Source organism: Rhamphochromis sp. 'chilingali' (genome assembly GCF_963969265.1).
Source record: "Rhamphochromis sp. 'chilingali' genome assembly, chromosome: 4".
NCBI classification, from domain to species: domain Eukaryota; kingdom Metazoa; phylum Chordata; class Actinopteri; order Cichliformes; family Cichlidae; genus Rhamphochromis; species Rhamphochromis sp. 'chilingali'.
This window is the reverse complement of record NC_137948.1, coordinates 5,422,779-5,440,598: the sequence shown is the minus strand read 5'-3', so window position 1 is coordinate 5,440,598 and position 17,820 is coordinate 5,422,779. Positions and strand designations below refer to the sequence as shown.

The following is a 17,820-nucleotide window of genomic DNA, read 5'->3' as shown; positions in this document are numbered from 1 at the left end:
GACTGATTTAATATAGAGAAGCATCAGTGTACTACAGTCTTGATTATGACTTGCTGAAGCACATTTTACACGACTCAGTTCACTGATTGTATTCAGTCACCTATTTTCCTGAATGGAGTCAAACTGCACAGATAATATTTAAACATGACTCTATATACATGAGGGTCTGACTGTTTTAACCAAAGGATATATCGTTACATGTTTGTCTTGCTTATGGCCAGGTTGACACTTTCAGTATTTAATTCATTATCTCCATCAAGGAGATTATGGTTTTCATAGCATCTGTCTGTAAACAAGAGAGGTCAAAATGTTGACTGTTAATTCTGATAAAACTTCATTTGGCTGTAGAGCGGGGTCATGTTAACAACTCATTAAAATTTGATCTACATCTACCAAGGTCTTCAAGGTCAGCATCATGATTTATTGGGTGAATATTGACAAAAAAGCCTTATAACTTAGAAACTAGATTTCTTACAAATGCGATGTGTATTGTCAACATTTAAAAAAACACTGTAACATTTGACCTTTGGCCTCACCTTCGAAGTCAGATAAGGTCAAACTTTCATGTCTTTTGTCTTTAAAACTTAAAATTCTACTGCACTTGTTTGCATTGGCATCGTTTAGGTATTCATGCTCACATATGGGGATTTTAAATATCACATTATAATCTGCATCTGAATGTCACACCACAGTTTTTATCTGTGATATCACTTTTACATTTCACATCTGCCCTTTTTTCAGGTTGGCCTCAAAATTTGTAGAAATAAAGTATTGTCATCACAAAGAGAATGAGCTGCCCAGAGTGTTGTAGTACAATAATACATAATAACCTCAAGTTATTCATGTCCAGCTATCTACAAATGAATACCTATTATCCATTATCTACTCCAAAATAATGTTTGTATACAAAATACAATGCTATTCCCTAAAAAGTAAATACTGCCCAGAGAGTGAGGGGCCTTGGCGGAGGTTTGCAGTCTCAAGAGTGCTTCTTATATTTTCGCTGTAACCTGATGTACATTTGGAATATACTGCATATACAAGTGGGCTTAGGCCACGGGCACAACACAAAATAAATCCATATAAGGCAGTACCAGAGTGCTGCATAAGCATCTCTGACCAATACATTGTCCAAAAATAGAAAATAATTTTATCTTTATAATCTTCACTCAGCCTTCCACTGTCAATAACGAGATATACACATGACCAGAATTTACATTAAAATACCAGATTAATGGACCTAAAAGCTCATAGTATTCTGATATATTTTTCAAAGCTTTTGAGACAAAGTCTATTTTTTCAGTTCTGAGACACTTAATGGATAATTTATTCTGACAGGTTTCCTGATTTGATGTGGGGTAGCACAACAGAGATGCCATTTAGTGAGCAGGTTCAGAGTCTGTGGTGTGCACATGCAGGCATGTAGGAGGTTGATTTAATACACAGCAAGTAAACATGGCTCTCATCAATGCTGCATTTAAAAAAATATATCATAATGTGTGTTTTTAAAAAAGGCATTCAAAGCTGTACTTAGATCTCAGTCATACACACTGTGTCGTTCTCTCAATAAGACTGAATGTAAAGCTCATTTATTTAGAAGAAAAGTACTTTAAGAGATTTTAAGTGCTTGAACCATGAAAATTTCTGACTGCTTACATTTAAGACATAATGTTGGTTTTTAGGATTTTTTGAAACTTTCTCAGATTTTTTGCACTAGTTTGCAGAACCGAAGTTTAGTTGATGCCATGTATCACAGTTCAAAATCAAAAGCTTTAATCCAGCCAGCTGTGGGTCATTAACAGTAGATCAGACAGCGAAGCAGACAATTAAAGTGAGCGGCAGGCAAAATCCAGAAACAGTCCTAGGTGTCATTCACTGTGAAAACAAAGAATAGTACAGGGACAATAAGAAACTGTAGGCAGTAGTTGGAAAAGCTCGACTGGTGTGAATATGGCACGCTTGCAACAGGAAGTATTGCACCAGGGGTATAAAAGGAAGTCTGACTGGCTAATTGGGAACAGTTGTAGCAAATCAAACACAGATAAGAACTAATAAAGGCAGGTAGTAAAATTATGCAAAGAGACCGGAGTTCTATTGAAGAAAGGGATATTAATGGTTAGTGGCCTCTGTGATGAGTTTTCAGTCACCCAAAGGTGGCTCTCTCTTTTTTATTTAGCTCGATCACCATGGTAACTAATGATGAACACATAACTCGGTTAGAGTTCAGATTTTTTTCTTTAAAATCGGCTGTAAGCAGGATCTTTCCTCAGATTCTTTTACTTACAGAATGCCTTAAGTATCATAAACATGTATTCTGTGCTATAGGAACACATTTTCGACACAACATACAATGCTAACAGCACCACTTGAAGTGGTGTGTCATATTTGTGAAGACCCAAAGAAATTTTTCATTTGGAATTTTATTGTCCTGAACAAGAAAATAGTGGAAACCGCAGACAAGCTTTAAAACGTGATTTATGGTTTCTAGATGTTCCTTTGCACTATGACGATGAGTGCTTGTCAGTAAAACCAACATTAGATTCAGCTTTACTGCAAACTCGATGCACTTTGTTCCTTTATAAATCTGCCTGTGGTTGTTCAGGGTTCCTACCCTGCAAGCGGATGTGAAATTAGCAGAACGAGGAAAACCACTGAGGCCGGAGAGCCCATTACTAAACACAGAGAAAACACAGATCAATATCCTCCCCATTCTCCGGTCCTAATGTCTGTGATTACAGGACAATAAATATCAGATTAAGGAGAAAAAAAGGGTAGAAGGAGATGGTAAAGAGACCAAGAGAGGTGGAGGGGAGGGGGCGGGATGTTTTTATCATCGTTAAAAGGAAGACAAAATATGTAACGGGGGATGGGAAGCTAGCAAGGGAGGGGTTGTCTAAAATTTGAACGCCCTCTGTTTCAACTTCAAAACATGTAGACATCAATGTTGCATTGTATCACAGTGTCAATACAGAAAAACACTTTCTTAAATCATAAGAGAAGAGGGATGTAGCGGGAAAGATGAGTCACCGCGGAGAACGAGCCGGGTAGACAGAAACAGGCCAGAGGATATGATGCGAAGAAAAATGCTCTGTGAGAAGAGCTGAAGATGAAATAACACTGCTTTCTCACTTTATGGTCTGTTATAATGTGCTAAACATATTCAGTATTCTCAGTCTGGATTGCCAGCATTTAAAAATAACAGTGGTTGTGTTCAAGCGACAAACATACGTCAGGAAAATTCAGCAAATCTGTCTCATGACCAGGACTCCCACTTGATGTGTCCCACATTTTAAAAGGCTCCGTTTTTCCCACTTTCCCCACTGGATGACAGACAAGACGAGCTTAATTCAAAGGCTGTGAAGAAATCAGGGTGACCGGGTGAAGCTGGCGGAAGGCAGTTCCTTGAGTTTTTTGCTTTTATTTTTGTAAAATTGATATATTTTACTCATAAAACATCGTTGGAGGTTTCATTCTGTTTTGGATGCCAGCGATGTGGCGGTACAGAGAACAGTGCAGTCGTCTCACAGCAAGAAAGTTCTGGAATTAAAACTTTCTGAAGAGTTTCTTCCTAAAAGACAAGCATGTTAGATGAAAAGGGTTAGGGTTAGATGCTATTGAAACAGCATTGAGTGGTGCATTTTTGGTGGGGTTCAAGATGGGTCTCTGAGGGTACACTATTTTGGTGATAGACTGTGATAGTGCTGTACCACTAATGTAACTTTCCCACCATGAATATATACCTACTGAAACCCAAAGATGATTATCAGACAGATCAGCAGCTAAAGTCAAAAGTAATGCAACATAAAATTAAACACATAAGTGTAAGAAGGTTTGTTTTTTTTTATGGAGAAGAAACTTCCAGACTACAGCTCAATGATGGCAAGACAGGAATTACAGATTCAGACATGAACAGCTGTAGGCGCCACAGATCAGCAGTCAATCCTGTTATACTCTGAAGTCTGCCTGCAGGAAGCATGCCTCGTTGGTACATTGTAGTACAGTCTCTCTGCGGACAACCCTGTACCGTCATAAAAAATTAACAGGCACACGGACATTCGCTCCCAAGTGGACCCTAACAGACTCATAGACCCAGAAACTGCAACACACCTTTAAGATTTCCCACATTATTGCACACAGAAAGAGCCACCCTGCTCCCTGTCAGACTTTTACTCCTGAAACCAACTAAATTCAGACTGTTTTTATTTTCTTCACAGGGGAACTCCCTGCTCTTCCTGCCCAATGTACTGAAGGTGTACCTCGAGAACGGGCAGACCAAGGCCTTCAAATTTGAGCCCAGTACCACAGTCAAGGTACTCTGTAGCGATACTGGAGTGTGGCATTATAATGACACACACCTAGTAGCTCTAGCAGAGTTTCAGAGTTGAAGCTGAGGCTCGTGAAGCAGGAAAAAAATCTCAGATTTCCTCCTGAGACAAAAACTAAATCAAAGTTTTAAACTAGACCCTGTAGGAGTGCGTTTCTTCCTGAATGTCAATCAGTCTGACAGCAAGCTCCACATTAAACTGTAACCATATAACGTTGAATTGAATTTACCAGATACAGCTGAGTGATTTACTCACTTCCTCAGCAGTTATTAGTATTAGGCATGCATTTGTTTCCTGGATTTGACAGCTACTCTGAAACTTTCTGTTACCACTCTGACACCTTAACACCTTAACTCAGCTCTCCTCAGCAAATGTGTTCCCTGATGTTATAAAATATTATCTCTGAAGGTGTAATTTTCTTTGCACATCAGGACATTGTGATGACACTGAAGGAAAAGCTTTCTCTGAGCCGCATTGAGCATTTCTCGCTAGTGCTGGAGCAGCAGCACAGCATCAGCAAATTGCTGTTGCTACATGATGAGGAGAGGATACAGCAGGTATGCACACACACACACAAATTACATTTAAACAAAAAAAAAGTATAAAATGCATTCCAAATAATATAAGCATCCGTGTTTCTGCAGGTGGTCCAGAAGAAAGAGGCCCATGACTACAGGTGTTTATTTCGTGTTTGTTTCATGCCCAAAAACCTTCAGATGCTGCTGCAGCAGGATCCCGCTGCCTTTGAGTACCTCTACCTGCAGGTAGACTGATGAATGTGCACACTGCTGGGCTTGTCAGATCACTACTCTCTTTTATTATCTGTTATAATTATTGTTTTTCTATTTAAGGATATTAATAGTTACTTTATTTATATGAAATGGCTGCTATTAATATCAATTCTGATTAATTGAGTCACTGCAAACTGACCTAAAGCATCAATAGAAAAACAGGATTCTCAACTCTGAATCAAATCAATAGGCAAAGTGTTGTAACACTTCCAAAAGTACACTTATTGCTGCAGTTGGCTCATTTCACCGTGATGCAAATCATCAGACTGAAAGGTCAGCTTGTTTGTAAGTGTGCAGTTTTTCATTAAATCCCACCTGCACCGTGATTCTCTTAAAAGAAGGAAGTTTGTGTTTGTTTTAATACCAAAGCTGACCCTGCTATTTTGGACGTTTTTCTCCAATTAGCTACAAACTGCTGCAAACAAGACAAATCAGTTGCTACACAATGATTAATTCTGATGTATGTTGTCTGTTTGTGCTAGGGGGTGAACGATGTACTGCAGGAGCGCTTTGCAGTAGAGATGAGGTGTAACACCGCCTTGCGACTTGCTGCACTACACATTATGGAGAGGCTAGCGAGCTGTGGACAGTCACCCAAAACCAACCTGAAGATGATCACGTGAGATATAGACACACCTTTATATGTGGACTGTACAGAAAAGATGGCGTAGCTAATGTGGAAATGCTGTAAACCTGCTTTCTTTGTTTGGTCAGCAATGGCCGACAGTAGTCGCAAGAAGACATGCAGTTGTCTGTGTTAAAACCCTCAGCTGCCTGTGTCTGCGACTGTAGTAACATACTAATGTATTGTCAGAGGGCATGAAGCTGAATTTGTGAAGGTCCACCACTAATAGTTACATGTTACACTACAGCTCATGAGAAATGTTGTGTGCTGTCTATGGTGCTGAAGTTATAAGTTATAAGTTTAGTTTGAGTGTAATAAAACTTTATTAACAAAAAATTTGTTTTTTTATCTTCAAATGTTCAATAAAAACATGAATCGCTAATTCATAACGAAGAAAGCTTGGTAACTACCCTTCAAGGACCTGCAGTTCAAAAAAGCACCCTTTCAATAGCCAAACCCATCTGTTCTCTGATTGGATTGTTAAATTTGTGATTGACATGACATTGACCAATCAGATGAAAGGAAGAAAAATAGGGTCAAAATTTGTACTTGTAACTTGAAACTTGAGTGCAGTTTCACACGTATTTTTTGGCACACACAAATCTTTTTTATGCACAAACAAATTCTTTTTACACATACAACTCCTGATTTACAAGTGCAAAACTGATTTACAAGTACAAAATATTTATGACCGCAATTTGAGCCCATAGGGACCTCCAGGACAAGCTACTTTCAAAGCTACATGACCGTGACAGCTCATTATATCACAGCGGATTGCGATATAATGAGCGGTATGTATTATTGTAGAGTCTACCTTACAATATAAAGAGCCGACTGTTTTTGTGATTTGGCGCTTTATAAATAAAATTGAATTGAATTGAGTGGTAGACCTATACTGCCCTATATTGTACCATAATTATTATTTTTTTTAATAATTGCGTGGAATGAGTCTTCAGTTGAATGTTTTTAACAGGCAAAAAATACTTCAATAAGTAAATGTTAAATTTTTGTCTTTTTTTCTTTTTTTGCTGATCCGAAAATTGATCCGATCCGTGACTTAAAACCCTGATCCGATCCGAACCGTGAGATTTTTGATCCGTTGCACCACTAATATCAAATGCAAAAAATATGGCATGGACATCAGGCACAGGAAGTCTTAATAGCCCATTTTTCAATTTGATGTTTGGAATTTGTTTGTTCTGACCAGCACATTTACATTAATATGCTTTAAAATACGTTTTCCTTAATAAAGTTTTATTGCGCTCAAATTTAACTGTTCTAATTTCAGGACCATGGACAGGGCACACAGCTTTCTCATGAGCTGTGCTCTAACACGTTTTTTATTTCGAGCCTACACAAATTCAGCTGCGTGCACGTTGACAGTACGTGAGATGTAGATCACAGATACACACAAGACTTAAAAAACCTTCTTTTTTCTAAACAAATCACAATTAACAACCTGAGCCAGCCCTATTAGTGCATCGCCTGCAGCTAAAATCATCTCTTAGTTTGGGACCTTGTGGAGCCTCTGAGCCTCTTTTTGTTTGCAATGGTGATGAATAGTTTGACAGGCAGGAGTGTCTTTGGACTGTGATGTTTGCAGACAACATTGTGATCTGTGGTGAGATTAGTTTAAACAGCTGGCCACTACCATTTAAAGCAGAAGACAGTGCACAAGAGAGTTGAAGAGGAAAGTGCAGGCAGGTTGGAGTGGGTGGAGACGAGTGTCTCAGATAGCAGCAATAGTGAAAGGTGAAGTTTACAGGATGGTAGTGACACCTGTCACGATTTATGATTTTAAGGTGTTAAGGGTTTCATTGGGTTTGTTCATAAGGGAGAGTATTAGAAATAAGTACATCAGAGGGACAGCTCATGTTGAGCGATCGGGAGACACATAGATGCAAGGCTGAGATGATTTGGACATGTGCAGAGGAGAGATAGTGGGATATACAGTATATGTTGAAGAGAAAGAAGATGTAGTGAAGGAGAACATGTAGACGGTTGGTGTGAGGGAAGAAGATGCAATCGAGATGGAGGCAGATCATCTGCTGTGGCGACTCATAAAGCGAGCGGTCCAAAAATGAAGACGACCACAAATCTCTTTTTGCTTAAATGAGTGCCTTTCCCTGTTTAACATGCAGGTTTAACAGGCTAGTTGCTTTGTGTGTGAAAAAGTTTTAATATCCTTTTAAACAAAAACAAACCCTTTCAATCTGCATTTGTGTGTTTCCCTCAGAAAGACTTGGGGCATAGAGAACTTTGTGTCATCCACCTTGCTGAGGAACATGCGAGAAAAGGATCTGAGAAAGGCCATCGGCTACCACATAAAGAAGAGCCAATCCCTGTACGATCCCAAGCAAAAGGGCCTGTCAGTCGATCAGACACGGATCAACTATCTGGAGGAGCTGAGTGAACTCAAATCATTTGGAGGGAAATCTTTTGGTGCCACCATGATGGTAGGATTTGATCTGTATACTTTTGTTCTTGAGATTTGGTTGTATATTATAATTTGAATCATCTTCTTTCTCTGCACTTTCTCCACCTCCTCTGTGTTGTTCAGCTCCAGGACAGGGAGTCGATGGTGACCCTATTAGTGGGAGCACGGCACGGGGTGAGTCAGATCGTCAACCACAAGCTGAGCATCCTGTCCACACTCACAGAATTCACCAGCATAACACGCATCGAGCTGCTGCCTGAATCGGAAAAGGTCAGCCTGGTCAAAATATACCTGCAGGACATCAAGGTGAGACCTAAAAGGATACACACCCAAACCTAATATGCAAGAGGAACAGAATACCTCATCTGCAACACTGTAAACACTTTCCTGATGACATTTCCTGTTAGTTTTGTGAGCTATGATCAATGTTAGTCAAAATGTCACCGGATGAGGAAGCCACCTCCCACAGTTTGTCACTCACCCAGCTTGACGTTTAGGATAGCCCTTCATTAAATAATGTCTTTCTCACATTAGCTAGATATTTTATATCAATGTCTATCCACAGTCTATCCATTTTTGTCAGCTCTGGAGGTTTCTGCTTAAGCTGGAAACTAATTAGTATTATTTTTCATCTCTTTATTGGTGCATTTTGTATTTAGCACATGTTGTTTTGATCTGCATGTTTCCCCTTTTCATTAGGTGAACACGAGTAATTGTGCAGATCCTTATCAGTTTTGCAGTTTGGAAACAGAGTTTTGTTCTGTTTGGATGATTGTTAATCAGCTTTAAAAGCTCTCTTAATAAGCTGCTGACTTCCAGACCTCCTTAACTGCTTAAGCACAATATTAATTAGCATTCATCTTAACACGACCCACCTTTACTGCAGTGTTTTAATGAATTAAGATGAACAATTTCTGTTTTTCATAACCTCTTTATATTATTCTCTGCACCCCCTTGCATACAATATACAAACCTCAGCAGAAACAGTGGTTGAACTTTATGCTAAGTGCCTTTACACTGCTGAATTGTCTTTCCCCACAACCTCTCTTTTTCCATTCTCTTTCATAAAGCCCATTACTTTACTACTGGAGTCAGCTGCGGCTAAGGATATGTCCTGCTTAATAGCAGGGTACTGCCGAGTGTTTGTTGACCCTGACCTCAACGTCTTTCCCTGGATAGATGACTCCAAGAAGCACAGAATCTCTGCTGAGGAAGGTACAAAGACAACAATGCGTTCATCACACCTGTAACAATCAATAAATGTTATCTCGTTTTAATTTGGATTCATGTTCACAGGTTATGTTTCACGGTGTGGCAGTGACTCCGATGAATCCTCAGACTTAGACATGGAACCGCTGGTCAACCTGGTGTCTGACAAGAAGCCCCGCCTTCGAATCAGATCTTCATCAGATCCAGATGGACGGAACAGAAAAGACAGTCGGAGAAACAAAGATGAGAGTGAAAAGGGAGAGAAACCTGGCGAGGATAAAAGGCTAAAAGATGAAAAGGGTTCTGACACTAAAAGAGAAAAGTTTCAGCTCGATAAGAATGACGAGAATGAAAGCTCAGAGCACAGGAAGGAGGTGAAGAGAGTGCAGGATTGTGGACAAATAGAGATCCACGTAACGGACAATGATTCGGGGAGACACGCTAGACAGGAAGGGGAGATGGGATGTGACGAGGATGTGCGAGCAGCAGAGGAGGAACCGTCTGTATCAGATTCATGTCATACGGACTCTCATGTCCTCACCAGCGCCTCCAGTGACACTCTCGATGGCCTGGAGGAAGATGACTTGATGTCATGCTCCTCTTCCTCTATCCACCCCAGTGCTGCTTCACAAAGTCACACCAGTGTCCACTCTTCGTTTCACCTTCACCCTTATTCTCATGGGCATGTACAGCCTCACCTGCTTGCCCCACCACCTGCGCACTCCCATCCCCTGATTCACCTCACAACTCCTGACAGAGGAGGAGGAGGGGCCTGCAGGAGATCAGGCGATGGAGCCGATCCCCAGCTCACCTCACCCGTCTCCACTTCTTCTCAGAGCCTTGCTGATGCCCAAAGATCTTCAGGTAACCTCTGCACTGATGACAGCTCCCTGTGTTTCGCGGAGCTCTCCCGCCTCGTGGACTTCCTGCCGAGCCCTCCAGAGGCCAGCGAGGAAGACGACGACGAAGAAGAGTTGAGGAGGAGGAGGAATGCGTTAAAAGAAACAGATGGGGGAAGAGAGGGAGGAAGTGTAAGCAAGGAAGGTGGTTTTAAAGAATATTCGTCATCGCCTTCCCCGTCTTCAAACACAGACTTTGTGTTTAACTTTGACCAGAGCGACGCACGCTGCTACTACAACATCTGCTCCAACATCACCCCCGACAGTGCACGCAGCCTTTCTCATAAACAGAGAGAAGAGAGGGAGGAGGGAGAGGAGACTCAAGATGAAGACCTGGAGCCAATACCCATCCTGCACCCGCCCCCTGGCTTTGGAGACAGCAGCTCTGATGAGGAGTTCTTTGACGCCAGGGATCGTTTCACCTCACCTGAAGACCCAACATCAGGGGCTGTGCCAAGAGGTGATTTACTTTTCACTGTGAGGCTGATCTCAAGAATTTTCAAGTCTTGTATACTGATCAGCAATAAAGGTTGTAAATTCTGCTTTGTTGCCATCTAGTGGCTGAAGTGGTTACTCCCTAAAAGAGTTAGAATATTTACTGGATTACTGAAAATGTTACATAATTGCCAGAACATGTTACATAATTGCCACACCTAACAATAATGGTAGATGTGGTCTACTGATCCTGATGACACTCTTATGCAAGAAAAAAACTGCCATTTCCTTTACTGCATCAGTCCAGGTGGGATAGAAGTATAGTCTAACTGCATCTGAGGGCTTTTATGATATGCCTCAAATAAATATTTCCAAAGTCCACTACAGTACTTCATACCGTCATTCTACTACATTTAAGGGGTTATGTTCTTACCGATTACTTTCCAAAGGCAAAGAATTACAGGGGATTATTATTGGAAAAAAAGTACCAAAGTGAATATAATCTTCTATAACTGCATGTTTTCTCCACACCCCATTAATATTCGGAAGACACCATCTTATTTATCTTATAATCTTTTGGTGGATGATCCAGCTTTGACTAGCTATAAAAGTTAGATTTCACTCTATTGACTCATCTATTAATCTAATACATAATTTGGACCTATATAAACATGTCAATGGAAGAACTATTTTAAATATAATTCATGAATAATGCTTATGTACTTTTCCTTTACATTGTTTAATGTTTTTGTTCTACATTTGACATGTAATGTTATGTTTTACCTCTACTCCCATGAAGGAAAAAGCTTAAACTGCTCCAATTTACGGGATTTTTTGTTTTAATTTGATTTGATATAAAAAGCAAGCTTATTTCAGAGAGGATGAGCTGATGGGCTACTCAAGGCCCCCTCTACTCTAGTAGAGTACAATAAAAATATGACACTGGAAATGAGCTGAATATATCCCCTTTAAGTAGAGTGTCCATCTACCACCACATTAGCTACTAACAGCAAACATTGGAGCAAAACTAATACAAAAAATTGCAGACAAATAGTTTAATGGCAACTGCTGTGCAAAACGAAAAACTAACCTTAAAGGAAAAAGTGATGCAAAACCTGTAATTTTCATTGAATGTACATTTATGGCCTATTTTGTGTGTCTGTGCACTGCACACAGAAGAATATAAATTTTGTTGTGATATTTGTTCTGCTTTAAACACAAAAGCTGAAATTTTTGTGCTATCTTGCAGACATTTGCACAGAGATGAAGCTGGACTTCCTCAGCACACTGAGCCTCAGTGATATCAGAGTCTCTGTGCCGGACACAGACAAAGTTAGAGAAGCAGAAGATGATAGAAAATGGAGAGAGGAAGAAGGAGGAGGCAGAGAAACTTTGTTCCAGCTCAGGAAAAGATCGAAGAAGCGGCGTTCCTTCATGGAAACCGATTACACGTCCAGGGTGTCGTATCCAGAGCCAGATCCAGAGTCAAAGCAGGCCCTGGCTTCCAAGCGATGTCATAAAAAACATTTGGGAGAAGTCAGCGATGCCCAGATCCTCAGTTCAGATCCTGAACCTTCAGAGCAAACCAAGAATCCTAGCCCCACTGTCTCCTCACTTACTCACTCTGAAGGGGAACCTGCTCAGCTTGAGTCAAAGCCCATTCTGTTAACACTCTGCTCGCGTGCACCAGGTTTTGGTTCTCTTGATCAGCCTAGAGACCCAAAGCCTGCTCCCAAAACCAGGAAACAGGAAATGGAGATGGAACCTGACGCAATGGAGTCCAAATCGGTCACCGATCTGGTGAAATCAGTGTCTCCAACCATCACTGTTGTCCGCTGCCGTGTGGATCCAGACGGAAAGGAGAGTGCCGATCGGAGGGGTGACGGAAAGGAGGAAGGGGAGGGACAGGAGCAGGATAGGGAAGGGAAAGAGGAAGGGAAGCCGGAGTCAGCAGCTTTGACAGGGAATGGACCGTTCACTAGTCATATGTTTTTGCAAGAAATCACTAAACAGGAGATTAAAGAGGAGGAAGAGAAGAAAGAGGGAGTGGGAGCATACTCGTCTAGCTTAAAGAGACCACTTGTGGGTGTGCAGGCGCCACCAGAAATCCACATACTGTCTACATGTTTACCAGACGGGAATAAAAAGGGCAGTAACGGCCTTTTGGTGTCCAGTTTGATTGCACCAGAGGTGAAAGATGCAGAGGAATACATGCTTAAAGGCCCCTCATATTCACCACCACCACCCCCACCTTCATCCCCTCTACCCTCAGTACCAGTCCTTCACAAATCCCAGAGTGGCTGTCTAGTGAAGGAGGAAGAGGGCAGCGAGTACATGGAAATCCAAAACAAAATTACAGCTTCAGATTATATGGAACACAATCCCAAGACAAGCAATGACAAAGAACAGGCACACGTAAAAGTCACAAGCGTTAACGACGATGATGCCATCGGGGCTCTGACCATAAGCGATGAAGTTACAGACAGCACCACTTCTGACAATGTTTTTGATGATGATGATGATGATGAAGTGAGTAATTCACTGAGTGACAGGAGAGATGACAGGACTAAAGCTACAAAGTGTAGAGCTAAATCAGCAGGTCAAAGCGAGTCACAAATCAAGTCTCGCACAAGAATTCATTCTGATTATACTCGTGCTATAAACTCAATTACAGCAAAGCTCGGAGCTGCAACAAGCGCCACGTCTCCTACTTTTAATTCAGGTGTTGGATTGAAAAGCGAGATCACATTTCTCAGTGCTTTAAATCAAACCGTGGATAAACCCAGAAGTGAAACCCAAAGTGCTGAAGATAAAGAAAGTTTAGTTAGTTCTAAGTTAGAAAAAACTAGCATGGCTACAATCACCGATCTCGCTAAACAACCTACTTCTCCGACTCATTTCCTCTTCCAAACCTGTTCCCCTGCCATCATGGGCCGATTATCTGCATCAACGCTTAGGGGGAAGATTCAACAGCTGCCTCTTTATTTATCACGATCTCAAGAGTCTCTCAGTCAACCCGGGATTGGGAACGTGGCCCAGAGTCCTGCTGAGGACAACACCAAGGAAGAAGCAGAGGTCACCATTAAAGTAACAGACGTTAATGATGTCAAACAAAATGCTGACTTAGAAGTTGGCAACACTGCGGAGTCTGTAGAGTCAGATGATTCGGATACAACGGTCACAGGATCAGAGGTGGACGGGGAGTTTTTTGTAGAGCTAACATCAGCAAAGAGTTTTAATTCAGGGACAGAGGTGAAGGAGGAGGTCAGCTCTGACCTGCCTGTTCAGACTGAGCCTAAGCCCCAACATCGAAATTTGTTGTACTCTGGATCTGATAAGGACACACCAGGACCAATAACAGAGCCCCCAGCCTCCATAGTGAGCCAACTCCAAAGAGATGCCGCAGGTTTAAAGATGGACACTCCTGGTCCCATAAAAGACTCTCCAGAACCAAACTCCAAAGTCACAAGTCCAGATGCAGACGTACCAGGTTATAAAATAACCAATCGATCACCTTCCATCCCTCCTGCAATCGTGGTGACCACAGAGAATCTAAATGGGCCCAGGCTTCCTTTTCAGCCACAGAAAATAAGAAGGACAAGTAGCGACAGGCCTTTAATGGATCTTTGTAGACCTTCAGAGAAAGTTTCAGGCTCACCAAAAACACCTCCTTCAGGCTGCAGAGTATTCACTATCTGTGAGGATCCAACAGAGACAAAGGCCCAGGCCGAGGTGGTGTCTGCTCCACCTCTGAAGTCAGAGTTTGGATGTGGTTCTGTGCTATCTTCTGGATGCGAGTCGATCGTAGAGGGGGTGCAGGTGCCACTGGATGCTTGTGGTTGCCCAGCTGTTTACACAAACTGCTTCGGCAGCGAGGACAGCTTCGATGATGAGCTGACGGTCTACGAGTTCTCCTGCCGCACACAGAGCAGCGGAGTAACGCAGACTTCTGGGGCAGGTCTTCCTCTAATGAGCTCTTCCCCTGTTCCCTCCTTTCTTTCCCCTACGTCCTCCCATTCCCCCTCTTTTCCTCGTTCCATTCTTTTCTCCTCTTCTACCTCTGAGCTCAGCCCTCTCCTCTCGCCTCTCTCCGACACCTCTGACCCTTTCACTTCTCAAACGCACAAGGACACCATGAGTCGGCTGGGTCAGCAGCGCTACCCAGAACCTCCCACGGGTTTCCAAGTACTCCGCTTAGATGTAGACCAGCTTCTTTCCATTCTAGAAAGTAGCAATGCTGACCGATCTGTAGGAGGACACAGAGCTCGTCACCCAAGAGAAACGTGCCCTGCTCACTTTACAGAGAACAAAAGGGTGCTCCAGATGGAAGCACGGCGGCTGATGTCAGGCTGCCAAAAGGTGGTGGGGATCGGACAGAGCCCAGAGGAGATGCTTCACTCTCTGGCCAACAGTTTCCGGACCCTGGTGGAGCTGGCAGGCGTGTGCCTCTGGTTTTCTGGGTGCGACAGGTGCGACCGGAGGAACGCAGAGGCCGTCGCAGGTCTGGCAGATGTGGCCCGCTCATTCAGGGACTTCTGCCTGGCAGCGGAGCGTGCCAGCAGCAAACGCAGCTGCCAGGACCTGAGCACCAAGCTGCTAGCCAAACAGTGCACAGCACTCACCGCCTCAGTCTTCTGCCTCACTCAGCTGTTCCGCACCCTAACTGCACTCTGAGGCGACCACAGCCCTTCAAGAAATTACCTTCAGCCTTGCGACCTGTGGCGTTCAACTCCACATCCGTGAGGTCACCAGTGAGCTCACAGCTGCTGTAGGTGTGGATAAGTGTGACCTGGGACTCTTGGCTTGCGGTGCTGTTCCTAGGAAGCTCAAAAAACTGGGGCCGGTTAACAGTTTTTTTTCTGGTTATCAAGGCAGAGATCGCCGAGGCGCATGTGGTGACTGACTAGCTGTGCACGTACTGTACCAAACAAACCAGATGGATAGCCAAGAGCCAGACTGTAGAGTGCTGCAAGCTTGCATTCCAATATCAAAGCTGATGTACTTGAATGTATTCTATGTTATTATCTGTTTGTTTATTTATTGATTGGTTTATTTAATGAGATACTGCAGTTTGGAAGAAAGGAATGTCAAGGAATAAATATGGAAATGTTTACAGTCATAGACAGAGGAGCAGTGGTGTGTCAAAGTAGTGGGCCTTTTTCACACATGCACAAGCACACATGTAATCGATTCAGAGTAACTCTGACTCATCCATTCATACACTGGCCTTTTATTCAACAGACTGACCATTTTAACTCTTCTGATCATCTGACTGCAGTTTACGGATTCTTATATACTGTATCTTAATAGGACGTCAGTGAAGACTTTTTCTGAATGTTAATGTTTACAAAACCAAAAACTAGTGTGGGACATGATTTGATGATTTCAAGCCTGAAGCCATTTGCTGTTTTATAAACCTAGTAGTGGAATGCTCATGTATGCGCGTTGCAGGATTTTATGAAACGGCACATTGAGTTTTTTGTCCTTTTACACCAACATTTGATAGGATCTGTGGAAACGTCAAAGATTCTCAACATTTTCTTTCATTTATTTTCTCTTTGACTGAAACCTTCCAGTGCATGGTGACGTTACCATTACAGCTCCTTGCATTTATTTCCATATATTAATTTATTTTTGTATATTCCACAACAGTCCGCAGGCTACAGAAGATACTTATCAATAGGTATTTATGGTGTGTGACAGTTCTTGAGTTTCTGATTGCTTTCAAGATTATAAAAACCATCACACCTCTGCTTGAGTTCTGAGGATGAAGAAAAACGACTGTCCCTTATACTAAGTGCATTATTATGAATTTCCCAGTATGACTACAAGTACTACTTGACCAGTGACATAACTTGGCCACAGAATGCAGTATTGTTAGCTTTTTCAGCCTTTGACACATTATGTAGGCCGGTCAGACCCAGTGATTGGTTCACAGCCTCTTCTTAGTTTTCTTTAAAATTTGACACGAAAATTATGTAAAACGCTGATTTGTGGATAAGCTGCTGTATGGCAGCATTTTCACTGGGAATGTTTAACAGTTAAAAGGCTCGACACACAAGACCTGCATGTTCACTGCAGAAATAACCATCAAAACTCGTTTCACCACTTCAGTTCAGGGGATACAGTAAACTGCAAACGGTGTTTCTTTTTATGATAGCAGCCAAAACGCTTTTATTCACATTACTGTTTTGTTTCATTAGGTTCCAATAAGATATTTTCCTGTATTATTTTTTCCAGTTTGCAGAGAAGAATGGGTTTAGTTTTACCATTATCTCCGTGTGGACGTTTCCCTAAAAGTAATGATGGAAAACCTTTTTGTTTTTTAAGTCCTCTGTGCTCACGAAGCATGCTGTTATAATCCATAAAATGCATTGTTATCTCTTCAGGGATTTTATCTGTGAATGACGGATAGATGAAGTCTGTGCTTGCTTTGTAATGCTCAATTCCCACCATTAAAAACTATGTTATGATCTTTTCATGATTCCTTTTATTGTTCATCCAATATCATCTTTGCTGAGTCAGACAGACAATGCAACAGGGGTGCAAACTCTGAGAAGGCGAGGGTGTCCAGATCAGCTTTCTCTCTCGTCCTCCTCAATGCAATATTAGAAGGATACATTTATGATACTAAATATTAGTAATAAGCACTGGCAGCTCTTGTGGTAAGAAAACCAACTTTTGAAGATGAAAAAAGTGGACTCCCCCCTCCTGTGGGTCACAGTGGTTTGGTCCACTCTCTATATCCTTAATCAAAAAGGTGACGTTAGAACAAGGGACAGTATTTACATTCACCACTCAACAGATTAAAACGGTTATAACTATTCTGCATTTTTTTTCTTGGCTGCATTACTTCAAAGTTGAATCTTGTATATTATAGTGTGACCATATTGTTAAGATGCAGCTGCTTAATTCATGTTTCTATATCAGAAAAGAGGAACAGCTGAACATAACACAAACAAAGATAATAAAGAAGAGGGAAAAACAGAAAGTTGAACTAAACTGGGAAAATAATAAAATTAGGGAAAAATCAATCGTCATAGTTCAGTGTGCACATATGAAAGAGACTGGAGATGCTGTGGGATCTGTCACATGTGCT

General features: G+C 41.8%; 1 protein-coding gene across 4 annotated transcripts in view; it reads left to right on the top strand.

The window, feature by feature from the left end:
* frmpd1a (FERM and PDZ domain containing 1a) overlaps positions 1–17,186 on the top strand; it is a 58,520-nt gene extending 41,334 nt beyond the window's left edge. The window contains exons 8-16 of one of the 4 annotated variants that reach the window (XM_080879503.1): positions 4,215–4,310; positions 4,757–4,882; positions 4,970–5,089; positions 5,599–5,735; positions 7,978–8,197; positions 8,302–8,484; positions 9,249–9,393; positions 9,475–10,746; positions 11,971–17,186. In XM_080879503.1, the coding sequence (XP_080735629.1) occupies positions 4,215–4,310; positions 4,757–4,882; positions 4,970–5,089; positions 5,599–5,735; positions 7,978–8,197; positions 8,302–8,484; positions 9,249–9,393; positions 9,475–10,746; positions 11,971–15,395 (5,724 nt within the window). In that variant the 3' untranslated portion in view covers positions 15,396–17,186. Of the gene's footprint in view, positions 1–4,214; positions 4,311–4,756; positions 4,883–4,969; positions 5,090–5,598; positions 5,736–7,977; positions 8,198–8,301; positions 8,485–9,248; positions 9,394–9,474; positions 10,747–11,970 lie in introns of those variants that run through there. The other 3 variants (XM_080879504.1, XM_080879505.1, XM_080879506.1) reach the window with 3 other exon arrangements.
* Positions 17,187–17,820: the final 634 nt, after the last annotated feature.